Raw genomic sequence first — 23,972 nt, forward strand, 5'->3', positions numbered from 1 at the left:
CAGCCATTTCCAGTCCCCGAGGAAGACAAGATCCTGGCTTGACGGCTCTTTGGCTCATCTGGATCAGAGCCTCTGCTATATGCTCTTGTTTGCTATACGACAGCAAACACACTGAAATTCAGATGTTAAGTAACCTGGGGCTGGAGTCACGAGTGCCAACATCTTGGAGGATGCCAGCCAAAGATTTCCCCATATCTTAATTTGGTTAAGGAGTTCAGATGGTTGCAAGACAGCTTTTCTCAGGAAATTCACAGATCCAAACCAAACACACCTCTTCTCCCTTTGAATTGGAACTTCCTTCTCCTCCCTAAATCCCAGAATTTCAGTGTGATTTGAGTGCCAACTCCCAGTATAATCTCCACTTCTACACTACTGAGAATGAAAGCTATGCTATTAAGCTTCAGTAGCATTCTGGTTTAAGACCTGGGGGGAGGATGAAAAGCAATGGGAAGACGAGAGGCCAGGGATCACACCAGTCTGTCTGATGCCCTCCAAGCAGAGTTCTCAGCTCCACACCTTGTCACCAGGAGACCCAGACAGAGGACAGAAATCTCCCAGCGACTCGTAGCACCAGGCACACTTACTGCGATACACTGCCTCATAATGCAGGACTGTTTCATCCTGCCAGGTCCCCCAAACTTCTTCATGTCCTTGCAGAAGTGACACTCGCCGCACTCTGTCCGCAGGCAGGCCTCGCACTTGCGGCATCGCGTCCTCCTCCGGCGCGCTCCGGCGGTTGTCCGGTTAGCCGCGAGCTTCACCGCAGAAGCAGTGCCCAGCTTCCCTTTGGGCCGTCCCACTGCCCTGTTCTGAAAGAGGCACACACACAAGGTTAGGCACAAACCCCACTCACCACCCAAATACACAACTTCTTGGACAGGAGATGTATACATCTTTGATGTGAACTTGACAGATGTACAGGATTATACACAGACAGGTAATGCTCAGCAGATGCCTGCGACCACTCTTACAACTAAAGGAGTTCCCTCACCTTTTCAAGAAAAGATGCATCGTAAAAAGACAAAGAAACCAAGGCATAAAAGAGAGGTCCCAAGCCTATAGCAAGCCCACTTCAACAGGAGGGCAAGGAGAATCCATTTATGCACAGCTCATGGCAAGACCAAAACCCAAGCGATGGGCTTGTAGTAAGTAAAGAGGTGATCTCCATCACAGAATCACAGAAGGGTTTCGGTTGGAAAGGACCTGAAAGCTCCTCCAGCTCCAACCCCTGCCACGGGCAGGGACACCTTCCACTAGAGCAGCTTGCTCCAAGCCCCTGTGTCCAACCTGGCCTTGAGCACTGCCAGGGATGGGGCAGCCACAGCTTCTCTGGGCACCCTGTGCCAGCGCCTCAGCACCCTCAGTGGAGTTTCTTCCTTATATCCAACCTAAATCTCCCCTGTTTGAACCCATCCTGAACCCCCTGTCCTATCGCTACAGTCCCTCATGAGGAGTCCCTCTCCAGCATCCTTGTAGCTGCCCTTCAGGTACTGGAAGCTGCTCTGAGGTCTCAATGCAGCTTCTCTTCCCCAGGCTGAACAGCCCTAATTTCCTCACCCTGTCCTTGTATGGGAGGTGCTGAGCTCCAGGCTCTCAGCCCTGTGCTCGGGTTAAGGCAGAAGTTCTACTTTTCTCCATTGGAAATGGAAAAACCCAAGGAGGCAGCAGAAGTAATTTTGAGGTTAGGTACAGTAAAGAAACATTCAGTAGCAATGGCTCAGGCCACAGCAATCTCTCTATAAAACCAGCAGAGTATGAAGTACTGCCAAGTGATAAAGTAGGAAATAAAACACAAATAGTACAAAGCCCTTCTAAAGTAGTTCCCCATATATCCAATACAGGCAAGTTCTCAAAAATAGAACACTAACTGATGCTGTGCAAAGGCTAAAAAGGGCATCCCAGGACTGGATTTCAATGACCTTTAAGACAGAAGCTAAAGGACCATGAAAAGATTTTAAATGATAAGGTTAACTGCAACATATTCACTCTGGGCCTCTAAATTTCATGTTCTCACCAGAAACTCCCTGTTACACACAAGAACTTCCAGCTCAAGCCAAACATCACTAAATACCATGTAATTGTATGGGGCTAATTACACAAGAATTGGCTTGGCTCATTCTTACCACTGACAGCTTTCTCCATAAAGATGATAATAACAGGACTGCAAAGCTCATCTGGTTTAGCATTTATCCAATTTTCCCACCTTCTGTGCACCTCAGCATATGACCAACAAACCAGCAGGTTCCACTTGCTGCTGCTGCTGCTGACTTCTGGGCAGCCACCAAGGCAGGGGAGGATGGTGAGAGAAAGCCAGGCCGAGTTTCCACCACAGCTTTTGAAAGACAGGGTACTGAAACGTTCTACTCACTACTACAAAGGCTGCCCTAAGTGTCCTGCTATACAACCCTGAAGAAAAGCCACATTGTTGAGTATTTGATCTTCCTCCCAGCTGACAAAGCAAAGCTCCACTGACTTTCTCTGTGGTACAGAAGAGCGCTGGTACTTTAACAGTCTCCATCCCAAGAACCTCTGTGCTGGGAGATCAGAGAAGCCAGGAGCTTGACCCCTTTCCTTTCCCTCCCACAGACCCACTATGGTAACTGAGGGGGGGACAAACCATTGTTCAGTCCATGAGGTTACAGAGATTCCAGCAAGGTTTTGATTCTGCTCCTCCGGAGCAGTTTGTGTTCTGCTTGCAGGCTGAGTCGCACCGTGCAAGTGAAGCTTCCTTCCCATCAGCAACTGCACCAGACGCCTGGATTACAGATCGATTTCAGACACTCTAAAGAATAAATATTTACCTTTTAGACCAACTTTTCAGCCTCTCAAGGATAAAGTCAGCACTGGCAGGACTGGCTTAGTGGCAACCTAGATAAGAGATAATGTCCTTCCTCCGCATGAATCACTCCTCCGTTCTCTCTAATAGAGTCTCCTTCAACTAGCAAGGGAAGCGAGACACACAAACCAAAGGCCAGACATCAGTGGGAACAAATTAAACCAAAATATGTACAACAACCTGGGCAGTTCTCTCTGCCAACAGCACATGGAAGATTCTGCATGAGCATCTGACTCCTTCCCACTAGGTTTGAAGAGGATCAAGGGCTTTTTTAAGGCAGCAAAACCCAGTTGTGACACACTCAGAATGGTCTTTTTAAAACATGATCTCTTTCAAGGAAAAATCAAACTCGGTACTTTTCCAGCTGAAAGACAACTCCCGATTCTGCCACAGTAATACGAGCCAAGTATAATTCTGAGGACAGTGTTTTAAGTGCCAGGGCACTGCGAAGATGCAGGTGGTAAAAAAAGGCATCACCTGAAACACAGAAATTGAGAATCCCCAAACAAGAAAGTAGAAGCAGGAAGGTGAAGAAGGTACAAGAACAAGTCAGGCCAGCCCACACCACCCAACTCAGGTTTCCTTAAAAACCACCACCACCCATCAGACACAGAGGTGCAGGCCTCTGGTCTCACTGTATGTAACATTTCTTACCCACCCAGAGCTCTTCACGTTAACAAATCCAAGCGATTGTCCTAGCTGGGTTTGCACTGATTTACCACCCGACCAATCCTCACTCCAAGCCACGTTTTCACTCCAGGATGTTGCAGCCAGCAAGCCTAGGGAGGCCTTGCAGGAATTCCCACTAGTATCTAGTTTCAAGGGGCTCCAAAGTGGTCGCTTAAAAACCACCACAGAAGAAAATCAGGCCTGTGGGTTGCTATCCCAGAAAGGGGCTGGGATTCAAGGGGGTAGAAGGAGCCTCCAACATGACTTGGGGTTTATTTAGCACATGGCAGCCAGCCAGATAAATTCCAGGTCGATGTTAGTGAGGAGATGCTGCAGGATTTCCAGCTCAGACTGCAGTTTCACAATGTACCAGCCTGGGTAGGAAATGCAGGTAAAGATTTCCTTCCCAGCTCCTGTTCCCAACCCATCGCTGCCATTTCCCACCCGCCCAGCACCACTCTGTGGAGCTGCCTCTCAAATAAACAATGAGTGACAGGGGATGGTGGGATTCTTTAACCTGGATTTACCACGGTGGCCAGCTAACAGCAGCTCCATGGCCTCAAGCTCAGGACTAGGTGACATACTGAGCCCTAAACTAGGCTCTGGACCAATGCTGTCTCCCATCTGGGCAGCAGGTCCTACCATCTCCTTTCCCAAGGAGATGAGCCGAGACCCTCAAGCTCAGCCTGTGACTCCAGCAGTCCCCAGCAGCTACCTCTGAGAAGAAATCTACACCAAACCTGACGAGATTTTGTTTTCTATTGAACCTTACAACAAAAATCAGGCAGTTGAGACAGAATCTGTCTGAAACACTACCGAGGGACTCCCTATGCTCTCCAGTGCCTCCACAGAAACTGCGCCCATGCTCCTCTTGCCACAGCAAGTCTTCAGAAGAGAAGGATGCTGAGTGATGATAACCACGCTCCCAAGCTCCTAACAAAGGCTGTGCAAGCAGCTACTGAAACATATTAGGATTAATATATTAAATCTACCTTTATTACATTGAAGCCTAGAAACCTGAAAGACTAAACCAAGACCCGTTAACAGGGCATCCTGCTAGAACTTCTTCTCTTTTGTGTTTTGAAGTAGGGTTTACATTGTCCCCACCAAATTACTACTATGCAACACACAAAGGTAACCTGCTCCTGCCCCTGAAGCAGACAGTGTGGCCTCCACAGCACCTGGATACTCGGAGCAAATTTAGGCCATCCGAATGTAATACACTATGAACTACAAAGCCATTCACTGCCTGCTTACAGGTACTTTAACACACTTTCACCCTGTGTCACTTCCTTGCCTGGCAGCCATCAGAAAGCCACCCACCATCATCACCAGGGTCAGCAGCAGCAGAGGCACCTCTGAGCACAACTCTTACTGCAACAGAAACACAACTTTGATGTTCACAGCAACAATTTATTTCCTTCCCGGTTGTAAAGAGTAACTCAAAGACCTTCAGGTAAACAAAAATACCAAGATCCTCAAGCTTTAGAGACAACACTTCAAGAGCTATCAGCTGTTAAATACATCATTAAGTAGGTGCTGATGTTCCCCAGCTGATATCCCAACACCAAGCAGGAGTTGTCACCAAGCAACTCCACATATAAACTCCTCTGCACTGGAGAGGAAGATCAGCTGACCCTGCATCCACAAGGAAGAAGGACCTGGTCCTAAAAGCACGGCTGGCAAAGCCTTCAGCCTAGAAACGAGCTCTTCTGCAAGTGGCCTTTACCTTGGCATGGGTCTTATTCCACCACTCAGCTTCAGTGACCTGCTTAAGCTGCTGCCAGTGGCACTGTACCAGTATTTCAGACTAAACATCTCCAGACAGAGTGTCCAGACAGAAATCCAGGGACATGTGCAGTGCCCTTCTGAAGGGCTTATGGCCAGCTCAGCAAGTCCCTGAAGCACTTCGGCTCCTAACCAAGTACAATCTGAACAGCTTCTGTACCCACTGCATAAACCTCTCCAAGACAGACATCTTACATGTGTAGTGTTTGTTGTTTCAAGGTGCTGTGCCACATAAATATATCCCTTCCATTTGCAAGACACAAGTGATTTCCTTCCAATTATCCTGTTTTCCTGTCCACTAAGTCCACACAACTGCCTCAGCACTGAAAGATGGATGAGGACCCAGGACTTTTCGGGGTACCAGCCCTGTGCTTCGACCTTTGTATGGCACAGCATTCCAACATAATTGTTTTAACAGAATTAGAATAGATAAATGTAATTTGTTGTTTCTTTACAAGATCTGATAAATAAATACTGTGGGGGAAGGGGAAAAGCCACACACATTAACCCACAATTCATATCGTCACCTAAACCACCACCCTAAATGCGTTGGGTTGTGGGCTGATGCAGGGCACTAGAGAAGCCCACAGGTGCTACAGCAAAGGCTTCTGGTCAGTTGTTTCCTTGCCTCTTCCCATAGCATCAGAGGTGCGCGGATGCAGAGGTGCAGTTTTCAATTTCCAACAGGATGGGAGTTCTGGAAGACAAGGCTCCCCTAGTACTGCCCAGGGCCAGCGAGCAGCACTGTCCTCTACTACTCCAGTGACAGGTCCCTCTCCTATCCTTCCAATCACATAGTTTTGGCCTTCCTAACAAGAAAACCAGTCAAATTCACAATTACAAGCAGCGGCGTAGACCAGCAACACACACACCAGTGTACCGGACTGAGCTCCAACAAAGTCATTTCACCAGAGGTCTCTGAAACAGACCCTGTCATTAGCTCTACATTAACCCTGACACAGGGGTACGCACACACTGTCCTGCACTAGATAATCACACCAAGTCAACATACCCTCAGCATTAAATCCTCACATCTCTTCTGTTATTAACAGAAATCCCTGTAAGAGGAAGAACTTAGAGGAAAAAGGAAGGAAGGACAAGACGATGTGACTGCAGGAATTCTGCGGGGACGAGAAAGAAGTCAGTTTAAGATGGCAAAAATCACACTGATGCCAGTGACACCCTTAAGAACTGTATTAACTGAAGAACAGAAGCCAGCACCACAATCTAACACGTCTGGCTACAACACATCTGCCCAAAAGTCTACACACGCGAACTCCAGGAGGGTTGTTTTCCTCTAGCAGTGACTGTTTACAAGAGTCACATCACCCATCATCAGCATAGGCTCCTGCCAGGGTGGAGGTGTCCTGCAAGACAAGTCTAAGATCCCCCCATTAAGCAAGCAGCAGCAGAGGGAAAGGGAAGGTGGAACTTTTTCAAGCCCAGCCATCCCCAAACAGGAGTTTAATCCTCTCCACATGTCCACTGCCACCACCTCCTCCAATTCATATCTACAAACTTTCTCATCCTCTCCTGCAAAAAAAAGCAACGTAGCTCCTCATGACCACTGCCAGGTGACCACACAGCTCCACTACTGAACAAACAGATCCATTTCCCACAAGCAAATAGACAAGTTTATACCTCGCAGGTTCACCTGCGCATTAGTGACACTCCAGCAGCTTTTCTGCCAACACAGCTACGTGGTTTAGGGTGTGATAAACTGGCATGTCAGTGCCAATGCAAGTGCCCCCGTTTATTTTCCTCTGGTGGCAAGGAGGTAGAAGTTAGGCCTGGAGGGTGGATTAAGACATATTGGCAAAAATATGCTTTTGTAGATAAGCTGCATCCAAAGTAGGAGGCTCTTAAAAAGAAAGACACCAGTAAGTCCCATAGACTTGGGGCCCCTTGTGCTTTGTAGCTTTTCTTCTCACTGCTACTTCAGGGCAAATCCTCCTACCCCCACCCAGGAGCTTTTTTTATCAGGCTGTTTACACATGCTCAAGTGTCACAGTCAGAAACTGAGTTTCTTCCTACCTGGAGAGCCTGTGGAAGGCTGCTGCCCTCCCCATGGCCAGCGTCAGGCAGGATACATGCCCTGGCATCCCACGCTTCTACACCCCCAGTGCTGACCACAACTATTGCAAGTGCAGTAAATCCTACCCACTCTCCTGCTGGGAAACCTGACAGTCTTTCTGCCTTCTCAGTTTAGACAGGCTTGGGAAAGAGGAATGAAATCGAGAAGAAAGATGGGAGTGACAAAACCAGCAGCTCCTACCCAAACACGGGAGTCATGCTGTTGAACTACACCTGTAGAAGCAAAGCCTTTCACCTGTTAGAAAAAGCTATGTGATACCTATTTGACACATCCCATGTAGACAAATAGAGGAACTACACATCAAAGCAGGCTGGTACGAAAACACACTTGGATCCATGTGAGGCCTTCTTCCACTGAACAGTTTTGAGCAGAAAGAAAACCGTTCCACACATCTTTGCTACGCAGGTCACAGCATTGTAATATAGGCTCAGACCAAGCCTTTTAAGCAGGATCTCCACTTTCTTGCATTAATTTTTGCTTTAAACTATTAAGATCTCAAAATGCTATCAAAGCCTCAGAATTTAGAAGAGCTGAAGAAGCCCAGAATGTAACCAGCCTTCCGAATTCACCCAGGAAGAACTAGCACTTCCATGGTGATTCCACAGCTGGTACAATGCAGCAGAGGCCAATCTGCTCTCCCAACCATTAGCTCTTCTAAAAGAGCATACAGAAATCACAGCAAGATACAGATGGGAAGGGGAAAGGCCTGACATGGGGCAAAGCTTAAGAAAAGGAAGGGGGCTGGACATTTTAACTCCCAGGCCTGTAAGCTGAGCAGCAGCACAGGCCTGTACACTCACACAACCTGCAGAATTAAGTAAAGCCTTAATAAAGTTACTCATCCAAAGCTCTTGTGTGTCTTGGACTGACACTGCACCAGGCCTGTGTAGCCCATCAACATCTCTCTCACTGTTCCTGCACCAGATCCTCCATCCCTGGGCAGCACCCAAGGCACACCACCATCACCACTCCAAACTCCTTCTCAGCACTGCTTTCCTGGTGCGATTATGAAGCAAAACATGATCAAGTTATTAGAAACGAGATGGGTTTTGGAAGATGGACTCAGCACCCGGCCTAGGCAGAAACTTGTCTCTAAAAGCACATTATCAGACTATTTCAGAGAGCAAACCACCTTGAGTTATGAATAAAACGATCAAGTTGATGTTTAAATTGCCTACACATGTTTAATACTATTCCTGGTGCATTTCTAATTGCTTAGGCACTTCTTAGAGAGTAAAATACACAATCTAGAACACATGTTCTGGATTATTTTCCGCAAATTACTTCATAAATTTAAAAAGTTTCTCCTCCTTCCCCCCAGGAATAAAATAAAATTAAAAAATAAAGGAAAAAAACCACCTTCAGAGAATAAACCCTGGAAGTATTAATAAAAGTTCTGTTTTCATTTCAGCACGCATCTTTCTCTTTATTCTACATCCCTCGACCCTGGGAATGGAAAGGAGGTTCTGGCTATAAATCAAACTAAGACAAGGTGGCCAGGCTCAGCATCGCACTCTCTCCCGAAGTCCTGCAGCCCCCTCAGCGATTTGAGGAGCCTTATTAGCAAATACTAACAACAATGATAACGATGCTGCTCGCGGGGCCGGCGGGGACCCCCCGGCACAGCCACACGCCCCGAGCGCATTCGCCTCGGAAGCGGCGCGGGGCCCTCGGCGGTGCCGAACTCCCGGTGCCCCGGGCGGGCGAGGCCGAGCGCCCCGGGCCGGCCCCGGCGGAGCCTCCCGCGCCCCGCGGAGCCGCCCGCAGCCGCGGAGCCGCCGGGCGCAGCCGCCCCGGGCCGGGCCGGGGCCGCTCCCGACCCCACATTGTTCCCCGTCCCCGCTGCCGGCGCGGCTCGGCGCGGCGCTGCCCGGCCCCGGCCTCCTCCCCTCCCTTCCTGCTGCAAACTTCGCCGCCCGCCCCGGACCTGCTCCGGCCCCAGCTCGGGCCCCGGCCCCGGCTCGGGCTCCGGCTCCGACTCGTAGTCCTCCTCGTCGGCGCTCGCAGACATGGCCATGGCTCATGGTGGGCCCAGGCGGAGCCGAGCTGACATGGCTGGAGCGGCGCTGCTGGCGGAGCCCCGCTCCCCGCACACACACACACACATGCAGGAGGAGGAGGAGGAGGAGGAAGGGGGGCCGTGCATATTCATGCCAGGCAGCCAGGAAGGGGCTGGCCCTGCCGGCACGGCCAATCGCGGCCCGCTCGCACAAAGCCGGCCTGCGGGGACAGCGCGGCCGCTCGGCCGGGGCAGCGCCGGCCGCCCCCCACCGGAGCCCGGGGCGGGGGGGGGGGATGGTGGTGCCGGTGGTGGCTTTAAGGCCCCGTTGGCAATTAGCCCCCCCGCCGGTAATTAGCCCCGCGATCGGCCGAGGGGGCCGGGCCGATGCTCGGCCTGCCTGGGTGTGCCGAGCGGAGCGGGGCGGGGCGGGGAGGGATGCGCGGCCGCCCGCAGGGTGCTCGGCGCTGCACGGGCTGCCGGAGACAAAGGAGGCGCGCACAGACAGACAGACACACACAGCCCTCGCTACCTGCCGGCTCGCCTCCTGTTGCCGGGGTCGGGACGGGAGGAGGGAACCTCCATCCCTCGGGAGGAGGAAAGGCACCGAGCAAACTTCGGGATTGCAAGCGATGCCCCTGCTGCATCACTTCACGTTGGGAAGGATGGAACAGGATGGGATGCAAGGCAAGCCGGCTTGCGGAGCTGCTCACATCTGCGCTCACTCCCTTTCCTGCTGGCTCCTGAGGAACCATTTCCAGCCCTACCCTGACCCACCAGTCAGGTTTTGCTACAAAATACCCTCCCTGCAGTCCGAGATGTTACACATCGGTCGATCACGGAACCTGTTCTAGATCCAAAGGCCACAGTAGGGCCAGCACCTCAACTGCCTTTGGCCTCAAGAGCTTGCAGCTGAGGGTCAAGACACAGAGGCCTGGATGTGAGTGCTGAGATTTAAATTTCCCATTGGATTTATGGGCCCGCTTGCAGGGGAAATCCCTATTCCATGCAAGTTGTTAGGATTTTGCCTCTGGCTCCTACGCCCACAACACAGAATTAAACACAAGATTAAATATTTGCATGTGCTGAGCAACCAAGAAGCCATAAAGAAGAACATCTAATGGTCCCTGCATCAAGATTTTTGTCAAACTAGTTTCAGTTCAGTTCCCTGGTCTGACTTACCACATGGTCACATAAACACTTCAGGTAGCCCAGGAGAAGAGGCAGCAACAGGCAGGAGCTGGTGGCTATGCTGCCTCAGGCCCACTCCCAGCCCTTGAGACACCATGATCTACAAAAAGCCTGGCCACTCAAGTAACAAATACAGTGAAACTTTAAGCACACCTTTACAGGTGACTGCTGATAAAGCCAAGTGATTCACGTAATGATGTCCCTTCCTTATTCCAAATACCTTATATATCCACTGCCTGTATGTCTGTCCTCTCACAAGCTCAATCTATGGGTATGTGAGGGTGTTCTCCCAGTTCTGCTCATCTGTGATGCCAGGAGCAAAACATTTACTTGCAACACATTACGTTGAGTATGTTCAGCCTGTCTCCTCAGGTTTCTCTCTTCCCCCATTGAGTTCATACACAACCAGGAGCAGATGAAAGCTGAGGCACGAAAGGCATGTGCCTAAGGCCTTGGCTTTCAGAATCACAAGGCAGTATCAGAATCCAGTGTTTTCTGGATTCTGGAGGGGAGAGGAAGGGGGGATGCATGTCTCATGACAGGGCTACAAAGGAAAGCTTTACACTGTGCAGCAAGGATAACCCACACCATTACAGCAGCGATTGCGGTTCCATTATCCAGTTGGCCTCCAGCAGAGGCAGGAGAACAGATGACATCCATAAGGAGGATGTCTGGTCCCACACCTGCCAAGACCCAAGTCTCCATCAGCCTGTGCCAATTCCATGTGAGGCTCTACATAACCTGCTTCACACTTGCTCATCCCTCCAGCCTTTCAGCTCCATAATCCAGACAGGGGAAAAAAAGACAACTTGTGACATCCCCCAAGGACAATCCACCAGTCACACCATGGCAAAATGTCATTCATAGCACATTAAGTCATGACATGCATCATCCTACTCCTCTCATCTGCAACACGTACAGGCACTCCGGGTATATCTGCATCAGCCTAATAGGGCTGCAGCAGGTCACCAAGTGTAACCCACGCTGAAGCTCACTCCTCAGCCACCTGAGAGTGTTCCACTCCGCTGCTTACAACTGGAACACAAGTGACAAATGAGCTCTAATTACAAAGCCCGCATTAGGAGTGAAGCCACATATGCCAACAAGATCTCGGAATCATTTCCAACTGCTAGGAAAACTTTGCTGAGATGGTGTTTCAAAAAGCCCATTTGGATAGGATAGGATATAAAATAGTAAACTGGGAATTGGGGCAGGGGAACAACACAATAAAATAAACTTTTCTGATGATAATGGCTCTCAAAAGATCTCATCTTGTACAAGAGCAGCTAACCATTCAAAGAAATATTTAATACACAGAAAGAACTATTAAGAGAGCATTTTCCAGCTCAATTCTTTCGGCTTGTCTACACTAGAGAACACTAAATTACGACAAACAGTGAGCAACAGCGTGCATTTGACCAGCCTGGTACAGTTTACATCAGCTTACAAAACCAAGTAAGCAGCCCTGACCCTGGTCATGCCTGTATCACTGTAACTGTGTCCACACTGCAGCTTTGCATGATATAATTCAGTAATAAATAACATCCTTACTTAAACTTCTGAATGAGCCTTAGTGAAAACTGCAGGAAAACAGACCGTACCTTCAATTCTCAACTGTTGCTTTGATTGCACCTCACCTGAAGTCATGTATGTCTCATCAATATCATAATCTCCTCCACAGAAACCAATTATGTTGTCACAAACTGAGACAATACCCTCAAGCAAAGAATAAACAGCAGGAGCAGATGAGTGCCAAAGAACCAGATTTTGTTCTCATGCAAATATCCTTAAGTAGTAAAACCAAGGTGGGGGGGAGGAAGACTACAACCCCTACCTGGTACTCACTCTGAGCATCTCTCCTACCAACAGATTTCAGCCAGTGCTAAACGGAAGCCATGGTTTTGTACGAGACACCAGAGTTCATGACTCTATGATTCTCAATATGAGGTGAAATAAAGTTTTTAATGTGGCACAAACACCTTTGATTAATCTGCCCTTGAAACTTCTTATGTATCTCTATAGAACACTGTATTCAGCTGCTATTAGAAAAAATATTTACATGGAAACAACTGGAAAACAACCTCAAACTTGTTCATATGCAAGCCCCTGGATAAAGATCTTGTGATGTGAGCTGCTGCTGCTGCTTTCTGCAGGCCAGCACATATGTCTTTGAAAACGAAACCCACTGAGATGTTTATGAATCACTATTGACCTGTATCAGAATAAGGGAGTTACCCAATAGCTTTCCAGGGTTCATTGTTTTGGTGTAAGTGTCCATTCACATGAAATATGATCTTAATGGTTGGGCCTGGGCAAATTTCATGCCACTTTTCTCAGGAGTTCTAGCCAATATTTCAGTCACACTCTCAACACCAGCAGTGACATTCTGACAACCTAAATATCCATCTACTATCATGATCTTACTACTTCCTACTACCTATCTGAAGTATGACATAAGAGTCCTCACCGGATGCATTGAGTACCCATCACAATCTCTTTATTAATCAGCCTGATTGATCAATCTTAGATCAAATAAAGTAACTCAAGACAAGATATAGTGATTGCTCCCTCCATGTAATGCCTACTGCACATACATTCCCTAACCAGCATCCAACACAGGACAAGCAAAGGCAGCAAAGGTTGTATGACTATCTCCTGAAGGACAACCATGGACTATCACAGTGCTGTAGAGGAGCAGCAGCAGCCCAGATAGAATGTGCTGATAGTAACTCACTCACTTTATCTAATAGGCCTTAAAAACCAAGCACCCCCCTCCCAAATCCCAACATCCTGTCATCTTAAAAACCTAATATACAAAACTGCAGTGAAACATCAAGTTCATCTACTACACAAGACAGGCTCTTCTCTGTTGGGAGAGCCACAGCATGATTGGGACTATTCACTGGGAAAGGAAGGAAACCCTGCCGTGCTTTCTTCTTCCACAGATCCTTATGCCACAGAGTGTTTCCACAGCACAGTTTGTGTTTCCAAGAGCCATATTCTGTCGGTAAAAGCAAAAACTAGTGAAATAGGCTCCTAAGAAGATACGAAGCGACTGCCACGCTGTGGAGGAACATGCAAATTGATGTAGCTGAAAGAGTGGATTAACCAGAATATGTAACCTGCTTTCCTGGGAGTGCACTCTGACACATGGAGCTGCAAGACAGTCACTTGTGTCCAACCTGTGGGCAGCAGCTTTAAAATCTAGAGACCAAACTCAAGCATTCAGAGGCAAACAAACGGTAGGCAAAGGAAAAGCCCAAGTACAGTTTGCTTTGTGACAGCTCAGGTGCTCTGCTGTCACATACAAACCTGACTTGGATACGTAGGGAAACATCCAGCATATAAACAACCAAACCACAGTAGACTGTGCTTTGATCAGAATTTATCCCTATCTTCTTTTGCATTTGCTGATTTTCAAAAAGGAGAGCACTTCTGTACCTCTTCTCTGTGGTCTATTAATGCCTGCAGGAAAGTCACGAAGTTGAAACAAGACTTCATTTATATTCTCTGCAGCGTTTAATTTCTATGTGCTATGGAACTAAAAGGAAGCCATCTTCTCAGGGACAGAACATACAATTCAATTCTGTTCTGAAAAGTGCCCACAGGATTAATGTCCATAATTGTGCAGCACGTGGAATGACACACGCCTTCCCCATTGCTCTGCCAATGTGCTTCGATCCAGAAACAAAACTATTAAATCTCAGATACGTAACTCAAAGCTTCAATGGTTTTAATGTGAGGGTGGGGGAAAGCCTGAGGATGCTGAAATACTTAAGCTAGATTCAAACCTGAGCTTTTTGTTTGGTTTTGTTGGCCAACTCAGCACTGCAGATAACGTACACGAGCTCCTGGTGGCAAAAACTGAGACCTGGCAACTCATTTCACACACACTAAGAGAGAGGTCTTGAGACTAAAGTAGTTTTTACCCGCTCTTTTACTGTCATGAAATAAAGAGAAAGCTGCTCTCTTGAAAAATGGGAGTCAAGATGTAGTTGGGAAGAATTCCTCTTGCTGAATATTCATGCATATGGTAGAAGAATGACAATGGGAGAGAACACATAAATCTTCCCTTGTGATACTTGGAGCACAACAGCTCGAAAATACAGATGTCTGTTCATTTTTCCCAATCCATTCAAATTTCTACTCAGAGTCAAAATGGCTCTAATTCACCTATTTGATGGATTAATCACATAAAGGCATTGGTCAGATTTCAAAGCAAGTGGCTGAGAGTTGATAAGAAGGGAAAATATGAAGTCAAAGATGGAAGATTAAGAAGGTGTTCATTCAAGTCCTTGCTATTTATAATTACTCCCTGAAGGGACACAATATTTCAAGTACAGCCTCTTAAGGTGAGAAATAATCTGTCAAGTCACCAGGCAAAGCTTTTAGAGAAACCGAGGCACTACACAGTGAAGCTCTTTGGGCATGCTCTGTACAGCAAAACCTGAAACTCCTCTGGCCTGCATGGAGTTACCACAGAAATGCATTTGTCTTGAGGACTGATGTTCATAAGAGACTGAAGCAGTGCTAAATAAAATAAACAAATCAGGCAAGTTGCTGCCCCAGGAAAGCAGATGCTTGACAGAAACTCCCAGTAGCTTCACCAGCCTTTCTTTACTCCTTTGCATGGTACCCGAAGCAGTCTTTGGTTCTGGTGCATGAGTCTTCCTCCTGCTCCCAAATGTAGCAGGGAAAGGGCTCAGTTTCACACAGCTACTGTGGGAAGTCCCCTGAACAAAAAATCCCCCAAACCTCAACTATGTGGTTTTGTTTCTTAATGGAGTTGTCAGGAGCCAGATCTGGGGTATCTTTCTGAAGAGATTTCAGCTCTCTCCTGCCACATGGTAACTACAACCCTACAGTAGAAAAAGAACAGAAATTATTCAAAATTATTTAAATCACTGATTCCAATCGCAATTTAAATCAGTGAAGAGAAAAACAAATTTGAATTTATTTTAATCCTCATTTTCTTTTGTAGTTCAGTTATTTTGTGCAAGAGAAATTAATTATTAGCATCTGATAACTACCAAGAAATGCCTGATTTGCAGCAGATGATGAACTTTATAATCAGGACTTTTTATCAACAAAAGGATTCACAATACACACGTTTGTATATGCAAATCTTTCTGCAGACTACTGGCATTTAGAACTGCTGTTGACACCAAGCAGAGTTCAGGCAGTGCTGTGTGAGATCACTTCAAACACCTTTAAGCTGGCGCCTGGCAAGGACAAAACGTGACAGTTTTAATCCCATTTTTGCTCCCATGCCACTTGGGATGATGGTTCTAAAATTTATTTGAATCTCAACCAGAAAAATACATCTTACAACAAATTACACAGATTGTTTTGCTGTATTTCTGCTATTTCCCTCCCTCTCACTCCCTTCCCAGATGTCTCTCCAGCACTAGGACTCCATTTTTACTTTAATGCTTAAATGCTTGTTTTTAATTGTCAGCATTTGCTTTCTAACACATTCATATTCCCACAGGAAGTACCCTGAATAGATCTCCAAAGACTGGTCTCTCTTAGGGGATTTGGCAGAGTTTTCCCACTGCTACTACGAGGAATGTTGCTTTCCTGGTGGTAGCCCCCGGGCAGGCTCCTGAAACTGATGTTGTTTTGATGTTGTGCCATTTCTGCGTGCTCAGATCTGCTGCAGACACCACTCCGGTTAAAACACTAATTGCTGGAACTAGTACCTCACTGCTCCTGCTCCTATGGGTGGAGCTGGCCCAGCGATAGCTATGGCAGGAATTCTTAGTAAGCAAGCAAGTAAAAACTGGAAGTATTTATTCAAAGGTTTTCAGGAATGTTCTTTGTCCACCTAGCGCCTCTCTCCCCCCCCCTCCCCCCCCCCCCCATTTAGAGAAAGCCTGATGTAAAACAATGCTCAACACCTGTGAAAAATCACATTAGTTTCAAGCTGAAGTTCAGCAAAACACCTGAATTTATGCTTTTACCCCCTAATTTTTGCAGAGAATCAAACGTATTGTGTCCACCGATTCTTTGTCGATTTACTTCCTATTTCTTGAGTTGAATCCGACACGTACTGTTGTGTGTATGTTCAGATTGGAGCCTTACATAAAGGAGCTCTGTTATTAAAAACTGGTAGATCTTCTCCCTTCCCAGCGCTTTCAATGTGAAATACCATGAATAGGGAAAAAGGTTCCTTGCTGGAAAAAGCCAGCAGACACATGAACGTGCCTAAGGACCTCAGTGGGCTTCACATCTAGAGATGGTGACTAATACCACTGCCTCTTATTACTTCGAGTTATTTCTAAGAGTCTAACACCCTTTTCACCACAGGTGTCTACTGTTTTTCTTATGTGCTGCTTATTCCAGCCTATGCACAATGATCAGAAATCTTATTTCCAGCCTAAATCTATTTATAGTAAGTTTATACACACTTGTTCTCATGCCAACACTGTCCATTAGCTTAAATAACTCTTCCCCTCCCCTGGTGCTGACACTCCCTGAAGTACTTAACAATCATCTCCCCCCTTCAACTTCATTGTGCCATGTTGAACAAGACACGTTCTTCTAGCCTCTGCTCTTAAACGTCACATCTCTAATACTATTTGTGTTTGTGGAGTCTCATATCCACCCTCATCTCAAAACTGCCTATAGTGAAACTAGAACAGTGAGAGAAATGATCAAACATATGGTATGGTTTGTGTACCAGAAGAGATGGAAATTACCAGTGTTTTTCAGCTTGGGAGTGAGGAGGGGAAGACTGAGAAGAAGTAACAGGGATATAAAAAAAATCATTGATCTCACAGAGGAGATGAATAGGAATCTCATTCAGATTTCTGAAAATGCATGATAGAGAGGGCACAAAGTGCATTTCTGATATTAAAGGACACCTGAATACATCAGGAAAACACCTGAATACACCTGAAAACATCAGGAGGTACTTATCTACATAGGGCAGGGACACCACAGGATGCTGTGGAGATCAGAAAGTCCAACAGGTTCCACAAAGAATTAGGTAAACTCACAGGGGGGTAAATATTCTACACCAGGAGACACTAAGCACAAAAGACGCAGAAACAAGATGGAATCATTGTTTCTTACAACTCTTTCAATAGCTGTGACTGGCCACCACCAGAAACAGGACACCAGGCTACAAGGACTGGCTGGTCTGATGGAGCATGACTAGCTCAGCCTTCCCTCAATCACACTCATCGGTCTTTTGCTCTGCCTCTTGCAGGTTAGTGCTAGGAGTTAATCCTTCTTTTCCAGACGCATGGATGTGTCTGTAGAACTGTGAAAATATATGTCTGATGAAAATAATGGAGAAAAAAAATAAACTGCTGTAAGACAGAACTCACTAGAGATGGGGATCAGATGTTGCCCACGGAAAGCAGAGTCAAAACCCCTTTCATTGCACCCTCCAACCCCCAAACCAACAGCAAAAACCCAACATCAGAGAGGTCTTCCTCTTGGGGTATTTTTATGATCCCTTGTTCTTCCTGGTTCTCATGCATTGATACAAAGCTATGAACATTACTTGCATTGCCAATTGCAGGGCAAGTTGGGGTTTTAAAACCAAAAAAACATAATCCAATTAAAATTTCAGTTTGTGGCCTTTACTAATTAAGTGTTCCTTTAAATAAGAATATTACCATTCCCTTGTTATACTTCTCTAGTACCTTCTCTTTAAACCAACAGGTAAAAATTACACAGAGAAGTGTATGACCATCAGAAAACCTGCCACATACTGCAGCACTGTCAACCAGCTACTGAAAATCACCACTTCACCTCCTGCTCACCATCAGACCTTTATCATAACAAATGCAGCTTTGATCCAGGTTAGAGAGATGAGAATCTGGCTCGTAGTCTGCATTTCTAACTCTTCACAGAACAAGAGAGTCCAAACATATCTTAGTTCTTTATAGCTGCTCTTCATATAGACAACTAGAGATCTTTATCACAATAAAAACAGAAGGCACTGCCATAGAATGTAATTACATGCTACTATAGTTGACTGTTGTCTTCCAGAATAGGAAATGGTTTGAAAAATGCATGGTTTCTGCTTGGGCCATACTCTGAGTTCCTAAAATAAAATGCTACCCTGATCCCTGTGCAGATGAAATGGGAACCCTGGTATTGTAGGGCTGAGCAATCTTGAGTGGGCTTCAAGATGTGGCTTGATGTTGTCAGCTTCTGCACCAGTGAGCTGCCCTGTGTCGCACTGGGGCAAACCGGGTTTAGGTTCTGGTCTCTTTTCACACCACCCATAAGCTCACAACCCAGGAGTTACTTTGTTACGATTATTTCTTACTCCTCTTTAGTCACTTAAGAACCCAAAATCTCGAGGCAGCACACACTATAGAGTTCTTCCTTTCAGGCAGCAGGCTACCATCACAAAGACCCCACAGCTAACACTCAGCACTCTACAAGCAAGGGCAATTTACTGTTGCACAAGCCCCTGGCAAAGGAATAGGGATGGGTTTCCATATCCACAGCTGTATCCATACTCTGCAACCAGCTAGGAAAAAACATGCTGTCTAGTCTGAAGGTACATAAACTATAAGGCATCAGGACAAGTAGGTTTCAAGCATCCACTTGGTCCCACATTCCTGATTTCTTGAAGAGGCCTAACTCAGGATCACTGAATACTGAGTAAAGTCAAACACTTTGGTAAATGAATCATTATCACCCAGACTTCTGAAGATGGACTGCTTTCTCTTACTCTACAGCTAAAAGAAACAGGCAGGTTCTTGTTGCTTCTGAAAGAGCATTTGCAAAAAGGAAGAAAGAAAGGTGACTGCTGGAGAGTAATTATTGTGCTAAATGATTATCAATAAATTACAAAGTATAAAAGACTCCAAAAAGCTCCATAAAGATGAATAAATACGATCTGGAAGAGGAGCCTATGAATCACCCCCCATTTCTCTATTACCATAAAATAATAATGTTTCATACACTTTATTACAAAACTCTCTGCTGAGGGTGTCACAGATCTTTATAAACATTAATTTCACCTCACAAGCTCCCAGGATGGAAAGCACCATCTCCACAGGGAAGAGCTCAGGGAGCAGAAATGTGTCATTCACCTTACGTAACACAAAGAGGCTGCAGCAGAGCTGGGGACAGACCCTTGCCTCCCATTTTGAACACTAACCACAAGACCAAAAGTCACCCATTTGTTTTACCTCCTCACAATAACATTTTTGATCATTACTTCTCTTTGTTTTCTCGGTGAATAACTTTCCTGGACGGCAAACTGCAGTATAACTGAGAGCCCCAAATGCCTTTAAAAGAGGAAGATGGGAGCGATGCTGCACAACAGGAGCACAACATCTGAATGGGGCTTCCACATACTCAAGTTACACATCTTGCCCATTACACCTTATCCACTGTGAGCTGTGATTTAACATGTTTCTTCTCTAAACCCCACATTTTCAGTCTTCAAGCGACCATTCTGCAGTACAGCACTGTGCACACTTGGCATGGCACACCACCACCACACAAAAGAAACTGTGACTCAGTTTTCAAGGGAAATATTATTTGCTGCTTCAAAAATCATCTCAACTATTAAAGGCACGCTCTTTCCAAAGCGAGTCAATGTAGCTAACCCCACCCTGCCACAACTTGGGCTATTCACACAGTTTAAATCACTCCCTATGCCCACTCCAGGCAGCTTTTAGAGTTCTCTCCCCTTGCTCTATGTTTTTCCTGCTCCATCCTTTTTCAGTACTTGCCTCTCTCCTCTCCCTGCTCTCTAGTTGTTTCTAGTCTCTTCCTCTCCTTTCTTTACAGTCATTTCCATTTTCTTTGAAATGTATTGGCATTAAACACTGGCTTTATCCTTCCTTCTCCATCTGCTGCTCTTGTCTTTCTAAATCTCTTCTAGAGCCTTCTCCTGGGAGAAAGCAAGAGCCATGTTTTAGCGTTTATTGCCTTCTCTTTCCGGGTTTCAGTTCCCTTCTTTCTGGAATCAGACTATCCTCCTCTCTCTGGAAGCTGATATAATAGCTACAGTGTCTTCTTAGCAGCCCCACAAGAGCTGGCACCATGCTGCATTGTATCTGTTGCTCCTTTTGGACACAAGTATCCCAGGAAAGGCACTGTTAAGTAGTTGGCATTTCTCCTATATACTACAAGAGCAATACAGGAAAGCGAAATCACTGCTAGGTTTTACTCCCCTGCTTTGCACTCAGCATTTGTGGAACCTTCTGGCCATGCAGACTTGCTCCACCAACTACAGTGCAATTTGAAAGGGAGTTTCCCCCTCCCTAAGGGTTTTCTTCTCTGCAAAATCTTCTATTTCATTATCAGGATTTACAGGGAACAAAGGAGAAATAACCAAGATTAACTCCTACCACTGCCTTTGCTCAACTCTCCCCTATTTTGTCTTTCCAGCATATTTTCCTTTTGGACTCAAATGCTCAACTAAGAGGTATCTTCCTCGCCTGTTCACTTGGCCTCTGTTCCCAGACAGGGGAAAGAGCTGTAAGTGGAAGATGACAGGGACAGTTGCCAATTAAAAGAGCATCAGCAAACTCCTTTTGGGAAGCAAGCAGCCATATCTGCACCTGTACCTTTTAACTAAAACATGAGATACAATGCAAACTGATCACAGATTAAACAAAGCGAATATGATGGGAATGGTGAAAGGATTTCCTCCTGTTACAAATTCTGGGTCATTTCCAGACTTCAGCCCAAAGCCTGACTTTCTCTGGAAGTTTTCCTCGTACTTGTTATTAGATGACATGTTTAACTGTTACTGTACACTAAAACTGCGTATGCTGCCTCCTAAAAGGTTTTGCTTTCAGAAAGGCTCAAGGAAAATAAACACCAGAAAGTTAAAAAGAACCCCTTGCAGCCAGCACGATGGATTTGCAAAGAGGGATAAGATTTAAGTCACAAAACCCACAAATCTTTTACAGTTACAGTTATGCTGCCAATGCACAGAAATAAAATACAAGAACTGAACCATTTATCAAGGATTCCAAAATAAAGCAAACAAGAGCATTAGCAAACGCCAAAGCTTATAAAAGCCTTGAAACACTGAGATCCACACTTCTTCCACGAGCTCCAAAGGTACAGCACAAGAGTCAGGGGTTTCTTAGCTTTGTTTTATGCATTTCACACAGCAGCTTTCCTCTGGTCACAGAGATTTTGCTTTATTCAGTGCCTGGAGTAGGTTTTGACTGATGAATGAACAGCAGCTATCAAAGCAGTGGAGTGGGGACTCCCACACCTATTCCTCTCCAGGTTTTCAACCGTTGTTTTTAAACAAATGTTTGAAACACAAAGCATATTGCTATGGATTTATGACAAGCTAAAAGGGAAATACGTATTTAACAAGGTAGAGCTTATCTGCAACGTGCCCAGCTAAAACCCAACAAGAAACCAAGAAGGAACACGATATGCTCGCTCTGCCCCACTCTCCCTTGGCAGTTTGATGTTTATGTCTCCTGCTTCCCATCTGAAAACAGAGTTCTCGTGGCCACCAGTGATAATCTGCAAAGCCGCGACAAGCGCGGCTGCCCAGGGAGTGAGAACAGGGACAACAATTCCCTCAGTTATTTGAGAGTCCTCTGCAGTAACAACAACAGCAGCTTTGCAGCTCGAAGCCTGATTTAACTGACTGACCCTTCCAGCCTTTCTAAAGAAATTATATATTATAAAACTAATCCAGTGAAAAATGCAAGTAAAAATAGCAGCGATGAGACATCTTCTAAATAAGCAAAGCTGCTTTTACAGCATGCTGCATAACTGGAGTGTGGTAAACATACCACTGTTATAAATAACATCCAGCCTTTTAGCATTATTCTTTGCTTCATTATTTGAAACTCTTTAGAAGCATTAATGAAGCCAGCCTCACGGTTCCCCTGCGCAGTGAAGAGATTTACTCGCATACACAGGAGGAAAAATGAAGATACAGGGACTGAAAACACCTCTCCATAGTTACAGTGGCACAACTGTGTTGAGAATTCATTCAGGAGGTCTCGTAGTGCAAGAGAAAGCAACATCTGCTCACATCCAGATGCGAGTGCTTTTTAAGTGACCCGTTTATCACTTAGGATTTACACATTGTTGAGCTTTACACAAAATCTGGCATCACCATTTTCACATGTAACCATGACTAGTAAATGACCAAGACACACATACGTTTTATTACCGAGCAAGGCCCAAACATACTATATTTAAATGGAAACAATTTCTCCCTGCTGAGGCACTTCCATGTTCTGCTTCAGCACTTCACCATGAAACGTTTAAAAATCACATTTCATGTTAAAGGTGGTAGCAACTGCCACAGCGTCACATACAGCACTTTGTTAGGTTATAGATAACCAACCACCAAGACCCAACCCAGCACAACAATGATTAGTAAGAAACGATTGCAGCTCATTACCTTTGGGGACTTCTTGGGCCAGCTGACCACAGGGACACCCGAAATGGCAAGATTTTGGTCATCATCAGCATGTTCCTTCAGGATGTTCTGTTGCAAATGAAAAGGCCTTCATTAACCAGGGAAACATTTCTCCAGCTGGAGAGTGCAGAGTCTTACAGAAGACAATATTCCAGCCTGATGAAAGACAGAGCGACAAGATCTCTGCTGCCTTGTTACATCTCTGCAAGGTACTTTTGCTTCCAAACTTTCAGTTCACACCGAAACTCTCACACCTGTCATTAAGAGCCAAGCTGGGGAGTTTCTTGCAGAACAGACAGCAGAATGAGCCATGAATTACCTCAAATATTACAGGCTTCTTTACAACTGGTGTACCCAAAGGACTGGTGTGCTTCCGCTGCTATCAGTCTAATAGTAGTATGATCTCCCCCTCTAAACTGCAGCTCAGCAAATCATGAAACACCCCAACAACCACCACAACCAAACACCTCTCCCTGTGAAGGCTGCAGAAGACCCAAGAAGCCTCTAGGCTCTGCCACCATTCTTTCTGCAGTCACAGGGCATCAGATGCCTGAACATTCAGGTAAGCCAAGATTCAGAAGTGTGCACTGTAACCTTTCATCTTTTTGCATGTTCCAGAGCACCACCGTTTCCACTGGCCTTCCTTCCACACTGACCGGGGCAGAGTGACTGTGCTCACTTTATGTGCTCAGATAATGCATTCAGGGGATCCCAAGTATTCACTAGGAAAGGATCTGACTCTGGCCATTAAGGAAAATAGACTTGTCTCCCTTCCTTCCTCCCCCACCAAATCCTTCTGCTTTGATGCACTGTCCTAGAAATTTCATGAGTGGGTTGCACTGCCTTACACAGTTTCTACCGCTGTGAATCACTCCCATGACCATATTAACTCAACACAGAGGTGGGGGAAGAGCTCTAACTGTACTCAACTGTGCAGCTGGGAATAGTCCACACTTGCTTCCCATGACTCTCTACATTCTTACTAAGCAAGCTAGAGCTCTTCCTT

General features: G+C 46.0%; 1 protein-coding gene across 15 annotated transcripts in view; it reads right to left on the bottom strand.

Annotated features, from left to right (window-relative positions):
- Nucleotides 1-23,972, bottom strand: part of KDM2B (lysine demethylase 2B) — a 122,674-nt gene that overhangs the window by 16,633 nt on the left and 82,069 nt on the right. For all 15 annotated transcript variants that reach the window (XM_061466279.1, XM_061466278.1, XM_061466283.1 and 12 more), the window contains 2 exons: nucleotides 22,949-23,035; nucleotides 585-809 (listed from right to left, as the gene is read on the bottom strand). In XM_061466279.1, the coding sequence (XP_061322263.1) occupies nucleotides 585-809; nucleotides 22,949-23,035 (312 nt within the window). The remainder of the gene's footprint in view (nucleotides 1-584; nucleotides 810-22,948; nucleotides 23,036-23,972) is intronic.

This window comes from Pezoporus flaviventris, unplaced genomic scaffold, assembly GCF_033815535.1.
Source record: "Pezoporus flaviventris isolate CSIRO_AGI_PZ_B2104156 unplaced genomic scaffold, CSIRO_AGI_Pfla_v1 ptg000041l, whole genome shotgun sequence".
In the NCBI taxonomy this organism is placed as follows: Eukaryota; Metazoa; Chordata; class Aves; order Psittaciformes; family Psittacidae; genus Pezoporus; species Pezoporus flaviventris.